This window comes from Nanorana parkeri, unplaced genomic scaffold (genome assembly GCF_000935625.1).
Source record: "Nanorana parkeri isolate BGI_ZX_2015 unplaced genomic scaffold, ASM93562v1 scaffold284, whole genome shotgun sequence".
NCBI classification, from domain to species: domain Eukaryota; kingdom Metazoa; phylum Chordata; class Amphibia; order Anura; family Dicroglossidae; genus Nanorana; species Nanorana parkeri.
The window spans coordinates 354,409-371,371 of NW_017306552.1; the positions used below are offsets into that span (position 1 = coordinate 354,409).

Here is a 16,963-nt window from a genome sequence, read left to right on the forward strand (position 1 = left end):
AGTGCTTTTCACTCACCTCATAGTTCTAGCCGACCTGTGACAATGAGACTGTCACAGGTCGGCTCAGTAGATCGGGAAGTGAGCGAACACATACCGGCGTTCGCTCACTTCTCGATCCTGTCACGGCCCTCTGCCGTGACAGGGGAGGGACAGGATTCCCCCCTCCCCGCTACAATCCTCCAGCGCTGACTGGCGGAACAGACGGGGGAGGGGGTGGGTACAGCTGGCTCTGCCTCAAGATAGGCAGAGCCAGCTGTCACTCACGCAGCTGGGCGGATCCAGGCATAATTGTCGGGATCCGCTTCAGCTGAGGCGTCTCAGTATACCGCGAGCAGCAGCTTGCGGTATACTGCGGCATCTCAGTATACCGCGAGTTGTAGCTCGCGGTATACTGAGCTTAGGGTGACGGGAGGACGCTAGTTTGTGTCCTCCCGTTACCCTAAGGAGAACTATGGGGAAAAGACCTAACCCCATAGTTCTCCTTTAAGGTAACACACTGCTTCTCCATAGATATAGCACAGTAAGTGAGCATGGTCACTCTAGGACAGGAAGGGTAGAAGGCCTAGTTCAAACGGCCAGCAGGCTACACCACCCCTCAAGTAAAGCGATTCGTGGTGGGTCACTTTCTGAGGGTGGGTGACAGCTGGTTTACAGGCATTGCTATTTTTTTTTATCACAATGGGCATTCTGCACTGGAATACTGTGCCGCAACTACATGCCAAGTGGCGGATCCCCATTGACTGTAGACACCACCTGCCAAACACAACATGCTCTTTAAAATTTGCCACAACGCAAAACATCATGGCTGCTGAACATGTACAAGCCTGGGAAGCCACTATTTTAGCTTTTAGGTGAGCGGCTGGAGGGGCTGATCAGCTGCCTATATTTGCCACCCCCTTGAATTACTGGTAGAGGCTTCAGGTGAAAATAAAGGGCAAAAAAAAGAAAACTAATGCAGCCACCATATCTAAGAACTGGTAAGCTGCAATATATTAAAAAAATTTCCTGGCGTTTAGATAAATTATAGCAATCATGTACTTGCCACCCAAAAACGGGAAAATCTCATTACTTTGCATCTATCACAGGCAAGCACACCCAACATTTTGCTTGCAGGGTTCATCAAAGATTTATTTTGGTAGGTATGCACCGATATATCGGCCGCCAAAACATATGGGCCGAAAATGGCGCTTGGCACAATGCCAAAAGTGCCATTTTCTGGCCGATACATCAGTGCATCCATTCTTTTGCTCCCAGCGGGAGCAGGCGGCCGAGAGCTGCAAGAGGAGAGCGCTGTGAGCGGCTAGCGTCTCTCCTCCCCGCACCACTCAGCCTCCTGTCACAGATCGGCAGAGTGGTGTGTGGGCGGAGACAGCTTGCAGTGCTGTCACAAGAGGCTGAGCTCCGCTTGCTCAGCCTCTTGTGACCGCTGTCAGGATGGAGAGTGGTACAAACACTCAGTGATCGCTGAGTGTTTGTACATAATTGGAGGACACAGTATGGTTACTATATCCTCAATTATGAATGAATGAGAAGTGATCTACATCACTTCCTGTGCATTCACGATTGTGGTTATAGTAAACACACTCTGTCCTCATGTTATGAATGAACAGGAACACTCAGTATAGAGGATTCCTGTTCATTGATAACAGGGGCTGCAGAAAAAGAGATAGAGGACTCCGTGTCCTCAATCTCCTTTTCTTTTTTAAACGGGAAATATCAGGGGTCTGTTTAAACCTCTAATATTTCCCCGAAGACCCTAAAAGTAAAAAATACAAATATTTAATAAAAAGTTAATAAAAATATTTAAAAATGTAACCGTTTAAAAAAAAATAAAAAATTAAATATTTTTTAAAAAAATAAAAAAGTTAAAATAAAAGAAATGTCGGTTTCGGCCTGACTTTTTTATTTCGGTTTGGAAATTTTCATTTTGGTTCAGCTCTACTTTTAACAGACTGGAAAACTCCTTCAGTTCTCTTCCCATCCATTAGATTATTAGTGCAAATCCTGAACTTTTCTATGAATATTGCAAAATACATGGCCAGCCAAGATCACAAGAAAATGTACAAATGAGTTTGTTCACTAAACATGTACTAAGCACATTATTCCCACTTCATCTGGCAAAGCCGAACAGAGTCCTGGCCAATAGGAAACGGTGAAGGATTCCAAGAAGCCAACTGATATAAACTACATCTGGGATGACAGTTGTATTGGCGAGTGCCAGCAGAAAAAGTCCTGAATGCGGACGAGATTCAAATGGGATTGCTCACTGCTGGTGACATAACATCTTGGCGTGCTGCGGATTTTATGTGCTCGTTAAAAAGAGCAGTGGAGAAGAATTAGACACAAATACAGCTTCGGTGATGCAAACATGGCATACACTGAATCAGCTCTGTGCAATACCGCAATTCTGACAAAGGCATGAGTAATTACTAGAACAAGCATGGACTACCCAGCTGGGAATAGTAAATCCTATTACAGTGCACGAACTACAAGTGCCAGCATGTCATTGCCAGCCAGCAAAACCTACTTAGGTCAGTGAGGAACCACAAGTTACATTTTCTTAGAAATCTATGAGCACTAGCATGCTACTATAGAGACTCTACAGATGGACTGGCAGAGCTTGCTGGGATTTGTAGTTCCCCATTTTCAGGTTGTTGCACATCATTCAAGCTTGAATTAGTCAATATCAATTCAAGTATACTGTGGAACTAGAAGTACCAGCCTTGAGGCAGCCTCTGGTACACAGGAGCCAAAGAGCAAAAAAGATACTTCAGTATTCCTTTACATCCATTAAAAAGAATAAAACATGACCATACATATGTTATTCCGTCAGCAGTGGATAGCAGTGAGCGCAGAGACAGTATATGGCTGTAAAGATCTTTTATGGGGGATTATTGTTATTAGGTCAGCCATAAAGATGTTGGCAATTAGCCGGGCATAATTCTTAATGTGGGTGGCCCTGCTAGCGCAACAAAAAAAACAAAAAAAATCAGCTGCTCGGTCGTTTTTTGTTCAACTTTCAGCCGAGCAATGACTGTAGCCAATCAGCTGGAGTTACTTTTCTGGTATTCTGACAGCTGCAGGTGCTACAATAGCCACGGCAGCATACAACAGACGCAGCTAAACAGCATGGATGGAGGAATTTACCATTTGTTCCACTACATAGAGGATACAAGAAAGACTGATATGGCGATTTCCTTTTAGCATTCCTGCCCTCATTACATTGTTGAACTCAGGAATCCAGAGTTACATAGTATTTGAGGTTGAAAAAAAGGCACAGGTCCATCAAGTTCAACGTGTGTGTGTGTGTGTGTGTGTGTGTGTTGTGTGTGTGTGTATATAAAAGAGTCCCTGTGTGGTTTAGTATTTAAGAGTCCCCATACCCCTGTATGTTGCGGTCCCTGTGGAAGGTATCCAACTGATTTTTGAATGGTTGAATATTCTCTGCGGATACCACTGCTTGTGGAAGAGAGTTCCAGAATTGAACCGCTCTAACTAAAAAGAATCCACTACGCCCTTTGTGGATAAATCTTTTATCCACCAATTTTAGGTGGTTGCCTCTAGTCTTGGTTATGGCATTTACAGTAAAAGGTTTACTGCGGATGTTGCCATCACCACCAAACATTTTGTACAACATCCATGACCATATTTAGGGAGTAACATGAAACATGGTCACCTCGCAACACCTCACTCAACCCGGAATCGTGCAGTTCTTCTCCCCGCAGGCTGCCATTGTCATTTGGCATGGCTGTGCATGGCTCCACCCACACATCCGTGTCATCCATTGACAGGATCAAGTCCCATCAGCCACCGCGGGAGAGGGACTTGTATTACTCAATGGTCTCCACATTTGTAGTCCATTCAGCCTTCCTCCCTTCCATGTTACAGAAAATCTGTGCCCCAGTACCAGAGCATTGTACCGGCAGTCCAATGATCGCAAGGCTTTACTGGTTTCAATGCAAAAAAATTATAAATGCACTTTTTGTTTTTATGAAGAAGTGTACATTTATTATTTTCCTTCCAAAAAGTGGACTTTTCCTTTACACTAAGCCAACAGCTAAATTTCAGAGATGGCAAACTACAGCATATCAGACTATAAGGTTTAATATTAAACAAAAGCAATTAAAAAAAAAAAAGTCCCAACCATGAAATAATAAAACCTGCGTGTTCTGTTGGTTTGAGGCCATAACAAAACAATGTACCTGCAGCAAGACTACCTACCCAGCAGGAAAGCAGAAAGGAACGACTTACTGTGTGCAGATGTCGTCATGTTCTAGGTCCTCACAGTGAACATTACAGAGAGAAGTGAGACACAAGAGGCTCAGAGGAATCTATTGTACGCAGAAGTCAGGAAGTGCAGGCACTATCGACTCCTTCCTGCTGACACCGATAACCCTGTCATTCTATATAAGGTTATCTCCCATAAAAAGGGACAGCCAATGTATATGGAAAGCTCAGTGTTACGGCACAGCACAAGCTGGCCACAGACACACAATGACATCAGGAGAAAACACAGTTTACCATCACCCTCGATTAATAAAGTCAAATAATTTTTTCTCTTGTAAAATGCTCTTTAGCGGTGGCTGGACCTCACATATTTATCCTGTCATATCTGCACATGGCAGTGTGACGGACCCCCGTACTCAGGATGAGTATGTCCGCCGCTGTCTTCTTCCTTGCTCAGGAGATATTGGAACCCGTTGATCTGTAGCTCCCAGTTTCCCCAGTCACTAGCCAAGGCTGGAGTGTAGGTGAAACAAACTCTGATTTATTGAGAAACTGCACAAACTTATATACAGCAAGTGATGAAATCAGAATATAATCCCATCACATCCCCCTTCCCCTCCCAGACCATCGGTCTGCTCAACACCACAGGTGTCCACCTGCTAACGAACTCCAGACAGCCATGGCCAGCATGAGCCTGGCCAGAATGTCATTGTTCTGAGCTCCCTCAGAGAACAATGGGAGATAACGAGGGATGGTGCTGATACTCTTTCCATAACCAGGTCACACAGCATAACGCACTCAAACATAACTCAACACCAATACACATTTAACTCATAAAACTGATCACCATTTCGTCACAGGCAGCAGTAATTAAATCTTCTGCATTCGCTTCCTCCCTGAGCTATTAAAATATAAATCACGAGCAATTAGATGCACTCGAGGTTGCATGTCTGATGTGAGAAGCTACCATACAGAGGAACCAAGTGGAGTCTGATTGGGACTAGCAGGCAAAAGGCAATTCATTTAACACTTTCCACCAATAAGAGGTTATAAAATCACAGCTGCTTTAGACCTCTTAGACTCAAACACTAGAAGCCGTCAGATTATATTATACATCATATAGTTACATAGTTACATAGTATTTGAGGTTGAATAAAGACACAGGTCCATCAAGTTCAACCTATTACGTGTATGTATGTGACTCTGCATGTGCATGCGTGTGTACGAGTCCCTGTGTGTTCTTGTTTCTAAGAGTACCTGTACCCCTGTATGTTACGGTCTCTGAGGAAGTTGTCCAAGTGCTTTTTGAATGCTTCAACACTCTCAGCTGATACTGCTTGTGGCAGCGAGTTCCAGACTATAACCACTCTAACTGAGAAGAAGCCCCTTGTGCTTAAATCTTTTTTACACCAGTTTTAGGTGGTGGCCTCTAGTTCTTGTTTTGGAGTTTATAGTAAAAAGTTTATGGCTGATGTTGCTATCCCCATTGAACATCTTGTAATCACAGAAGCTGTGACAGAAGCTGCAGTTAGTGACAGCTGAGACAGGTGGTGCTGTGATTAGATCGATCGTATTAAACGAGCAGTGGCTCCTACTGTACATTTAGCTTTGCTTTAGCAGGGCTAAATGTACAAAAAACTACACCCGGTGCCCGAAATTGCATGTGTCGGGCGATAGGGATTCGCTCCATAAGACGCACACACATTTTCCCCCGTCTTTTGGGGAGAAAAAAAGTGTGTCTTATGGAGCAAAACTATATACATATTACACACATATACATACATATATATTTTATATACCTACACAGATAGATCGATATTTTTTTTTAAATGAAGCGGCTTTAATGCTCAACCTCAGCCAAAATGTATTCTTTGGCTTGGGTTAGAATGGGGGAGTGTTAGAACCTCTGTCAGGGTTTTTATTCCTTGAAGGAATGGGTAGGCAGCGCTGGAACCCTGAAATTCCTATTAGTATTGCTCTCCGATAGTATGGAAACTGTATTCCTATAGGGTGTCTGGACAGCAGGATGATGGCTTCTACACACGCCAAAGAAGAAGTTCCTTGCTTCCTTTTAATAGTTATTAGTTCCTGTTAATAGTACAGAAAGTGATGTGAAATCTCCTTAACAGGGACAAAAGCAGAAATAAAAACCTAATAAGCGATACTAAAGTCCTACACTGTGTAATTATAGTCCAGATACAATTTTTTTCCTTTGTATAATCAGGTAGCAGGCTGGACAAGAAAGCCAACATGTTTCACGGGACAAACCTCATCCCATACATTAAAGCTTACGAAAAGGAAAACAATGGGGGGAGGGGGGACAGAGTCTGAAGTACTTCCTCATAGTAACCAATCAACTTCTCTCTTTCATTTTCAAAGCTCAACTGAAGAGAGAAGCTGATTATGGTTACTATCCAGAATCCGTCTGCTCCAGCTTTGATAAATTCCCCCCAATGCATGCTGACTGGATCAAAGGTAAGCTATGTAGTGTATAGGTTAGGACAGCATTCATCTGCTGGAAGCCAGAACCAGCTGCTGACAACCCTGAGGTCACCTACACAAGCGAGGTTTGGCCCCCAAAACGTGTTGGCTTTCTTGTACAATTGTCTACCCAATTTTACATTGGAATAAACTTGTATCATGACTTCGATTTCACATTGTAGAGCTTCAATGTCACTTATTAGGTTATTATTTCTTCTTGTGCCCATGTTGAGGAAATTTTAAGTCGCTTCCTGGACCGTTGATCACACAGAATGCAAAGAGAATTTCCCTTATGGGGACACAGATAACAGCCTGACAAAACATAACTTCCTCGAACTTTAAACACCATTTGAATACAGTCTTTGCCCCTGTTGTAGAGAGCTTGCTCATTTCCTGTTCCAGCTGCACAAGACCTTTAATGACGGCCTCAGACACTTGGCAGAGAGTCATTCTTCCCTAAGGGATGGGGTTACACATGAGCTTTCCATGTCATTGATATTTTTGTCTTAGAAATCGCAGCATGCAAATCCTTTAAGCCTGTTGCTCTTTCTTGGTGTGGTCGTCAGTGGAAACCGTGTATTATTGAGAACATTCTCTCTTGGCCATAAACCTGTTGGCATGAGAAGTTCTCATTGGCTTTGCCACACAGGGAAGGAACTGCAACTGGCTTCCAGTTTTGGCAAGCAGAAAAGATGATCACAGCCTTCTCATCTCTCTGTTGCCTTCCTCATGCTGAGCATTTGTGCAGAAGTGGTTGTTCCGGACACCTCCTACAGCAAATTACAACAGCAATCTACACAGTCTCCCAGTGGAGGAAACGTTCCATCCAGAATGACATCCAGTGTCACAATGTGTAAAACAAAATCACAAGAACATGCTTACACTGTCTGTAGCATTGGCCTCGTCTGTCACTTCCAGCTGCACTTCGATCTCCTCCGGAGTGGTCTCTATAACGGTCTCATCCTCGCTGCAACCTGTCCACAAAGAGACCGCAATTGGTTAAACGGAATTGTATGGCATCAGTGTTCATCAACCACTGGAAGATGTATGACATTTTATGCAATGCAGAGATTTACACCTCACCTATCCTATAGGCAGAAGATTCACAAAAACAAAGTAGTCTCTGCCCTGGAAGGGCTAAGGACACTTTGCTGAAACAACATAAGGCTATCGAAGCAGATCAATAGATGGCAAAACCCATCAACCGTGTCTCGTAGAACTTTCCCCATGTTTTATCCATTTGAAAACATTGCAAGTACAGAAAAATACCTGTTCATCTGCTAGATACTCTGTGTGCTTTTAACTTCGTGTTTGAACTGACACACAGTTCCACTGCTGCAACCAACGTTGTCAGACATTCCTGCTGATCTGTCAGCCCTGCCTGTTGACCAACATTGATTATTTCACAGCAAAACAATGCCCCTATGCCGCTGCCTTGACCGGAGCCTGCCCACACCATCCCGTGTAAAGAAATGTCTCTTGGGAGATTTAGTTCTGGGGGGCATTTCAACAGCAACAGGAAAATGACCTCCAGAGAGGGATAAGGAAGTTTGGGGAGAACATTTGCTGCTTTAACTTGATAACTGCTTACCTCAAAATTTTTTTTTTTTAAAGCCAGGATATTTGCTGCTCTTCCTGCCCTCAGGCACAGCATTCCCAGTCAATAGCAACTTATAACCACACACAATCATTTAGTCAGTACAGGTCTGGGTTATTACTGTAATATAGCTATACTCAAATATAGGTTATTATTTGAAAACCGGCTCAGCTATTCAGCAATGATTGCTCTCCCAATAGCTCGGCACTGAAATGTACACCGACTCTGAGAGGCTTTGATTCGAGTGAACTGCCTACAATTGAGAAATGTAAAGAGCCCAGCGTGGACAATTAGTATTTTAAGAGTCAGTTTATATTTACACCCGTCTTTACCACAATCTCATCCATTCCAAGTGCCTAATATTGCAATACTCAAGTAACAGAAACCATTGAAAAGAAAACCAGCTGGTTTCTCAACTGAGCTTTCGGAGAAATGTGAAAATGTGATTTGAAGTATTATTTCAGCGGAAACGTACTTGTGACAGATTTATATTCCCTTCTAATTTGCCAATTTTTATTCGCCTGCCATTTTATAGATGGTGGGCTAGAAGTCATGTTGTAGACTCAGAAGCTGGGAAAACAGTGTGTGAGGCGACACATTCAGGTGACCTCTGGCTGCCTACACTGCTATTATATTAATTGGAATAGATAAAAACAGGTTGCCATTTGATCAGTATTGGGGTCAACTAAACACAATGCACAACAGCCCATGTATTTCCATGTGTTAACATTCTGCTAGGCAGTTCATTCAAAATGAGTAGGCTGTAATGGACCTATACACAAACACGCCCACCGCACTGGGTGCGATGCTACTCAACATGACTGCCTTATTTTCCTGACTATATGTATTGTGAATATATGGGAGGCAATGTACGGGATAACGATTACTCCATTCCATTGATTTGTGAAAATGCTGCAGGAGTGATGGCTTGGAATGGAGAAGGATGGAGAAGGATAAAATGTAAGCATGATGACTTAGGCCTCATTCACACAGCCCCAGTACAAATCAGTGCGGCGTGCACGGCTGTATCGGGCTGCTCCCGGGAACGACAGGTGCTGCGTGTGAGTTGTACACAGCAGCATGTTCTTCTCTATTGGCCCATGCGGGCGTCCGTATCCGTACGCAGACAGAATGGATGATGTCTGCATCCGAGCACAGACACCCACATGGATGTGCAGTTTAGGTGAGCATACTCCCATAGAGAATAACAGGCTGCTGTGTACAAATCACACGCAGCACCTGTCCTTCCCGGGAGTGGCCTGATGCAGCCGTGCATGACGCATGGGTCTGTACGGGCCAGCTCTTGTCAGTGTGAATGAGGCCTAAAGCTGGCCATACACTGGTCATGGTGTGGCTGACACCTACAGCTCGAACTTTGGTCACCGGGACTCCGCTGTAGTTCGAGCAGGTAATGGACAACTTTACCTGTAGTGAGTGGTCATTTAGTGGTGGTGAGTTGCATTCCATATGGTGAAGGTGGAGCACTCTTTGAATCTTTAGAATTAGTGGACATTTTTTGATGGACTTGATGTGTGCAGCACCAACTTATTTGAGTTTACGATGCATAAAAGCACAGTGATCACCAATTCTATTTGTATTCGTTTCTATAATTAGGACGTGGGTTATGTTTTTGGGCACACAAAGCCCTCCATCTATGTAAAAATTAGTCAGACTTAGTTGGCATTCACAAATCTATTCTCCTTGACCGTGCATTTTTCACTGTCAAGCCACGTATGTATTGAAGAATGTGCGGTTCTGCATGGCTGCCCACCTACACAAGGCACTGACTTAAACCTGTTTGACGGTGATTTATACTTTCGCAGTAAAATAAGGGTTGCCATGGAAACATTTTTAATTTTCAGCCCTTTTAATCTCGTTAAATCAACAAAACAAGTAAAATCGGCCCCTCGCACTCCTCCAATAAACAATCGGCATGCTCTTCAGCGCACAAGCCAATGCTCAATGTGCCTTGTGCAGTGGGATGAATTTTATTGTGTTGGTCTCTTAGGAAACAGATTTTCTTCAGCGTGGAAAATCATAAGGAAAGCTGTTTATTCACAGTAATAAAATGCTGCCATCAAAAGCTAAGCAGCGTTTGTGACGGGGCTTAACACAGGCCGCATGGCCAAGCTGCTCAGAAAATCTTGTGCTTTTAAGATTGTATACTGTGTTCACACATCATAACCATCCTGATTTCTGGTGGACAGAAGTAATTGTATTGCCAAAAATGCCCATGGATATTAAAGCACAGTGTTGGAAGGATGAAAGCGCCACACTTAGTGTTACGCTTTCGCATTACATAGTCAAAAATGTGCAGAGCCAGTCACCATGCAGATCTCTATCAACGTTCGTATATTTTCTTGTCAGATTGAATGTAATGTAATTGCGCATTATGGCCACTAGATGGAGCAAAGGAAAGAAATGCTTACTCCCTATACTCCTCAGCTCCATCCAGTAGCCATAATGCAGTATTACGTGACATTCGAATCTGAAAAGAAAATAGATTGAGAACACTCGGTTTTGCCTCCAGCCACAAAAAGCCAATGTTCACAGAGAAACGCAGGGTGAATGATTCTGTGAATTGTTTATAGATAAATCCCTTCGACTGTATGCGCCTAACACAAAAATGATATTAGACACTAGGGCCACATTAAGGGTTCAGTGGTGGTAGGGTACTGAAATTAGGAAAGAGCACACCTGAATCCATCCATTACTGGAATATCAGTTTTCTGTGGCCTTGCCTTTTAATAACCATATATGTGTGGTGTGGTGAACTCTTTCAGGCTAGGTTCAACCTAGGCGAGTCCTGACCCCAGGGCAATCCGCAAGGTTATGTGTACGATTGCCACGCGGTCGGGAGTCGCTAATGTGTGAACCGAGAGTGGGTGCCATTATTTTCTAATGGAACCCCAGTCGTGCCGGGCGGATCGCACGGTTTCCCGCCACGATTCTGCCTGTGATATTGAACGCGCAAAAAAGCCGCACGTTGTGTGTCGCTAAAAAAGGTACTTGTACCTTTTTTAGCGTTACTCGCGCGGATGTCACCTCATTGAAATCAATGGGGCCGGGCAGCAATCGCTGTGTGCACCTGAACACGATCGGGTGTCGTGCAGGTGTGAACCTAGCCTCATTGGGTTGAGAATATGCAGTCGTATCCTAAGCGGTTTGGAGGAAGCTCTCTGTTGAAAGGATGAAAGCACCACAACTTGGTACTCTCCCCGTCAATACTTTTATCTTGCTTCCTCTCCAGAAGATTGGCGCCATCTTGCTTTAGAGATCATCCAGGGTTGGTATCCACTTCCTCAACTAAAATATTTTTACCTTGCGGTTACATAAATCTTTGTTCCTATGTAGTGGCATTTATATGCACATGTTATTCCACACAGATCAGCCCCGTGCTACTGCCTCTCACCTTACTAAGTAATCAGTGGGCGAGGGGAAAACTAGGAAAAAGCTTCTTCCTGCCTGCACCAGACTGATGATAGCAATCTCCAAAACTGCACCACTCGGCCTAGGACACAGTCACTTGACTGGAACTCAAGGACTCTGTAAATACTGACTTCCCATTCTGCAAGCTAGCTCCTGGCCACCAATTCATTGCATAACAAATGATGAGGATCAGGATTACAGCCTTGGAGTCTTTACAAATAAGTCAGTAGTGGAAGATCTCACCGTTCTATCCTCACAGGTTCCCTTGAAGTATATGTAAACCCAGAAAAAGCAAACATTCTACACATTATAGCTTACCAATCCACAGATGTGTTTTCTGCATTTGTTTAATTTTTTTCAGGCTTTATTTTCAACCTGGTGATCCTGCCAGTAATACTCCGCCCTAGGGTGATGATGCTCACTGTATGAAGGAGCAGTGTTGTCAGCCTAGGCAGCTCTCCTGATCTGAACTACAAGCACCTCCTCACCTAATCTCAATTACAAAGGGAGAAGGGCTTTGTAGTTTCTAGAAAACACCTGACAACATGCGTTTGAGAATTCAGTTCAGTTTAGCACACAGGATGTTACAAGGCAACAATTTCTTTCAGGATCAACAGCAATTTTCTGCACCTATATTATATTAATTATATTAATGCTGAAAAAAAAGTAAACGAATGCAGTCACCAAATCTAAGGATTGCTAAACTGCAATGTATCACATTTTTTGTTATTTGGTTCAGAGTACTTTAAGGCCTTGGTTCCCAACTGGTGGGTCATGACCCAAAAGTGGGTCGTGACCCCATGTTCAGTGGGTCGCTGCATGCCTTCCACATTTCTAGGTGAGAGGCTCCTCAGCCTCCCCCTAGTGCAGCACTGTCAGTTCTCACAGCGAGCAAGCATTCATGGACACATAGACCTGTTTGTATTACTTAACTGCAGCAGAGATAAGTCTGGTCTCCTGCCATGACAGACAGCAGTGGGTTGTGTGGCAGACCTGTATATATCTCAGGTCCAAAATACAAATCTTTTGGCAGGTAACAACTTTCCTGTATGTATTGAATATGTGTACAAATGCTGTTTCTATGGAGTTCAGCTTTAACAATCTCTTGAAAAATGATGGTAGCCACTAAGAAATATCTAATATGGCAGCATGAAAAATAAATGTAGAAGGCATCGTATTCTCCTGTGCACTGGGGCAGCACTCTGAAACTGAAGCATAACTGTGGCACAATCATTCACACTGTGCAGCATTTTCTCTGCAGCCTTTATAAAATGAATAATCTGGAGAAAAATGCAGCCTATGATATTCACCTATAACAAAAATTAATTTTCTATTCACATAATTCCATGTGTATCATCACAGCTAAAATAGACTACAGTGGAGAGCAACAGTATCTCAAAAAGTACTCACATGCTGCCCTCTGGTGGAGGAAGAGAGTATCAGCTTTCTGAACTGAATTTCAGATTGAATAGCCAAGAATGGACAGAAAGAAGAGTAATAAATGCTCAGAAACTAAAACAATATGACAACCTAATAAGGAGGTTACCTGAAGGAAAAAACAAGCGGAATTGTAATTTGCTTGTTAAACGTACATGAACTGAGTGAAAACCTGAACACCCAACTCTACTTCTCCTAAGTTACGTAGAAAGGTTGTTTTCTACCCCCTCTACTCCACAGTAGGGGTGTTTTGCACAGAATGGCAAAGAAAGGAGGTGTACTTAGTATATTCTTGGACAGACTTCAGTATCTTTATAATGCAAATGTCAACTCTGCAAAAGACTCTGCAGTCTCCAATGAAGTGTAACAACCTCAATGCTCCTGGCTGTCTGTACCCATATAATCCAAGTTGATAGGCTTTAAGCCATATGTTGGAAGCAAGGAGCAGTGTTTTATCATTGGTGACAAGCACGTAATTGCTAATGTGGAAGTGTGTTTTATTTATTTATAAGAAGTCTGAATTTTCATGGCAGGTCCATGTTAAATAATGCAGGTTTATCCAACATAATGGGTTGAGTGATCACATAATTCTTAAAGTGGTCCAGAACCCAATAGGTGAAGATTAATAGTGACATTTTATATTAGGAATATCTAGAAATATTAATTATGCCGAATAAGCTCAATGAAAATGTACCTTTTGTTTGGAATTTCCCCTGAAATAAGCAGCGCCCTTCGTGATGTGTGAAAGTGTCTAGGTGCGATGGCCTCATAGCTGTATATCTGCAGTGTGCCATCTAAGACATCGGATACCTCTGACTGCTCACTGTTGGCGTTTTGCAGTGAGAGTTGGGGAGGTCACTACTGTGCTGATCACTGTTCTACTTGCTGGAGGCTCTGATATGAGAAAGCAAAGCCCCGCCTCTACCAAGATGGCCACCTCCATACAGAGACACAGTGCAGAACGAGGCATGGTAAGGAAGGAAAAAAAGATCAGCAGCAAGTAAACCACAGGCAATATTAGTGGCTAGTTCTTTGCCCTCTGCCTGCCATTTTACGGGGCACTTCCATGTAGTACAGGTCCTCTTTAAAATACATTAGACCAAGCATGTCAAGCTCAAATTAAACAGTGAATTGAATTTGATGGACTTAATCTCCAATGGGCCATATTTATATATTATAGCTTACATGTTCTTATGTGTTGACAGCATTAGTTTTCATTTTTCAGCTAAGAACATTTTCAGCAAGTACAGATAATAACTGTTGATCTTGCCAGAAATGCTGTGTCGTTGTAACTTCCTGTGAGTTGAACTGAAATCAAACAATATCGATTTCCTTCCAAGATATCTTCTTTAGCCAGTTCAGATGTCACCTCTCACACCTGTACAGCCCCTTATGGAGCAGAGCATTTTTTTTAGTTTCTTTGCTTTGTCATTACTCAAAGTAACACATACACTATATTGCCTAAACTATTGGGACACCCCTCCAAATCATTGGATTCAGGTGTACCAATCACCTCCACGGCCACAGGTGTATAAAATCAAGCACCTAGGCATGCAGACCCTTCTACAAACATTTGTGAAAGAATAGGTCTCTCAGGAGCTCAGTGAATTCAAGCGTGGTACCGTGATAGGTTGCCACCTGTGCAATAAGTCCATCCGTGACATTTCCTTGCTACTAAATATTCTGCTGTCACCTGTTAGTGGTATTATAACAAAGTGGAAGCAACTGGGAACAACAGCAACACAGCCACGAAGTGGTAGGCCACGTAAAATGACAGGGCGGGGTCAGCGCATGATGAAGCGCACAGTGCGCAGAAGTTGGCAACTATCTGCAGAGTCAATAGCTACAGACCTCAAAACTTCGTGTGGCCTTCAGATTGGCACAACAACAGTGTGTAGAGAACTTCATGGAATGGGTTTCCATGGCCGAGCAGCTGCATCCAAGCCTTACATCACCAAGTGCAATGCAAAGCGTCGGATGCAGTGGTGTAAAGCACGCCGCCACTGGACTCTAGAGAAGGGGAGACGTGTTCTCTGGAGTGACGAATCACACTTCTCTGTCTGGCAATCGGATGGACGTGTCTGAGTTTGGCGGTTGCCAGGAGAACGGTACTTGCCTGACTGCATTGTGCCAAGTGTAAAGTTTGGTGGAGGGGGGGTTATGGTGTGGGCACAAAGCAAGGTCCATAAAGACATGGATGAGCGAGTCTGGGGGGGAGGAACTTGACTGGCCTGCACAGAGTCCTGACCTCAACCCGATAGAACACCTTTGGGATGAATTAGAGCGGAGACTGCGAGCCCGGCCTTCTCATCCAACATCAGTACCTGACCTCACAAATGCGCTTCTGGAAGAATGGTCAAACATTCCCATAGACACACTCCTAAACCTTGTGGACGCCTTCTCAGAAGAGTTGAAGCTGTTATAGCTGCGAAGGGCGGGCCAACTCAATATTGAACCCTACGGACTAAGACTGGGATGCCATTAGAGTTCATGTGCGTGTAAAGGCCGGCGTCCCAATACTTTTGGCAATATAGTGTATATGGTTTTCTGGACTTTTTTCTGCTTTGGGCAAGCTTTAAAAATATTGTTACTGTAGATAAAAGTAAAACTGTTGTCCTATAACTTGTCCTATTTAACATGACACAAACATTATGATTCTGGGAAAAAGCATTTCAGATTATTTACAAATAAAATAAAAGCCTTTTTTTGCAATTTTCCAAATTCCTAGAAAGCCACGTAAATCAATTACAAAGAACAAAATGAATGAAAACAAAAAATGCTTAAACATAAATGCTTAGAAATACAGGAATAAACTAAAAAAAGAAATCAGAAGGCAAGTTAAGAGGAGAAGGGGGAAGAAGGAATTCCTTCCATTATTCCTTCTATTATTATATTAAAATTTATAAATCTTCAGTCCACTAGATGGAGTCAAGGAGCATAGGAATTTCCAATGCTCCTCAGCGCCATCTACTGGCAATAGTGACGCGCGAACGGCATTCGCCCAGCTGTACGCTGGAGGAAATTTTTATAAATCAGCCCCTAACATGTCAGGTTGCAATTAATGATAATACAGTTATCCAGCACCCACATGGATCAGTAGATGCCAGATAACTGTAGTTTTTGGTTGCTTGAGAGTTAAAAGTAACTCTCAAACAACCACCCCCCTTCGTGGTGTCCTCCCCCACCACGGCCCCATTCATCTGCTGGCTAACTTCCGCAGCCGACAGGTGAATGCAATTAGCTGGGAGCAATAGCCAGCCTGCTATTGGTCATTTCAAATTTGGTTGTCTATTGAAACCCCGTCCACTGAGCAGTGGAGCGGACCTAAGAAATTTTGTCTTAGGGCTGCTCCTCTGCTCAGTGGAAGGGTGCAATAGCCAGCCTGTTATTGGCAATAGCAATTTGAAATAGCCAATAGCAGGCTGGCTACTGCTCCCCATTGTTTACATTCTGCTGCCGACTGCAGAATCTAGCCGCTGGCTGTCGGTAAGATGTAAACAAAGAATTTTGTTTGTTTTTCTTTTCAGTTAAGATGTGAAAATGAGAGACAAGCGTATTGGTTGCCGTGCACATCTGCTCCAGATTTTGTCTGCTCCAGTTTTGATAAATTCCCCTCACCGTTTCTGCAACTGGTTAAATTAGAGATCCCCCATGCCCTCAACCATAGCTCTTCCATAGATACAGTGGAGTCCATAGATACAGTGGAGTGAGTGCTGTCACAGGAAATTGTGTTAAAAACAGATTAACAGGTGAAAATAAAGGGAAAAAAGCTGGGGGGGGGGGGGGGGGGGG

General features: G+C 43.4%; 1 protein-coding gene across 1 annotated transcript in view; it reads right to left on the reverse strand.

Moving 5' to 3' along the window:
- TIAM1 (T-cell lymphoma invasion and metastasis 1) overlaps positions 1–16,963 on the reverse strand; it is a 191,095-nt gene that overhangs the window by 37,403 nt on the left and 136,729 nt on the right. The window contains exon 14 of the mRNA XM_018557457.1: positions 7,591–7,682. Within this exon, the coding sequence (XP_018412959.1) occupies positions 7,591–7,682 (92 nt within the window). The remainder of the gene's footprint in view (positions 1–7,590; positions 7,683–16,963) is intronic.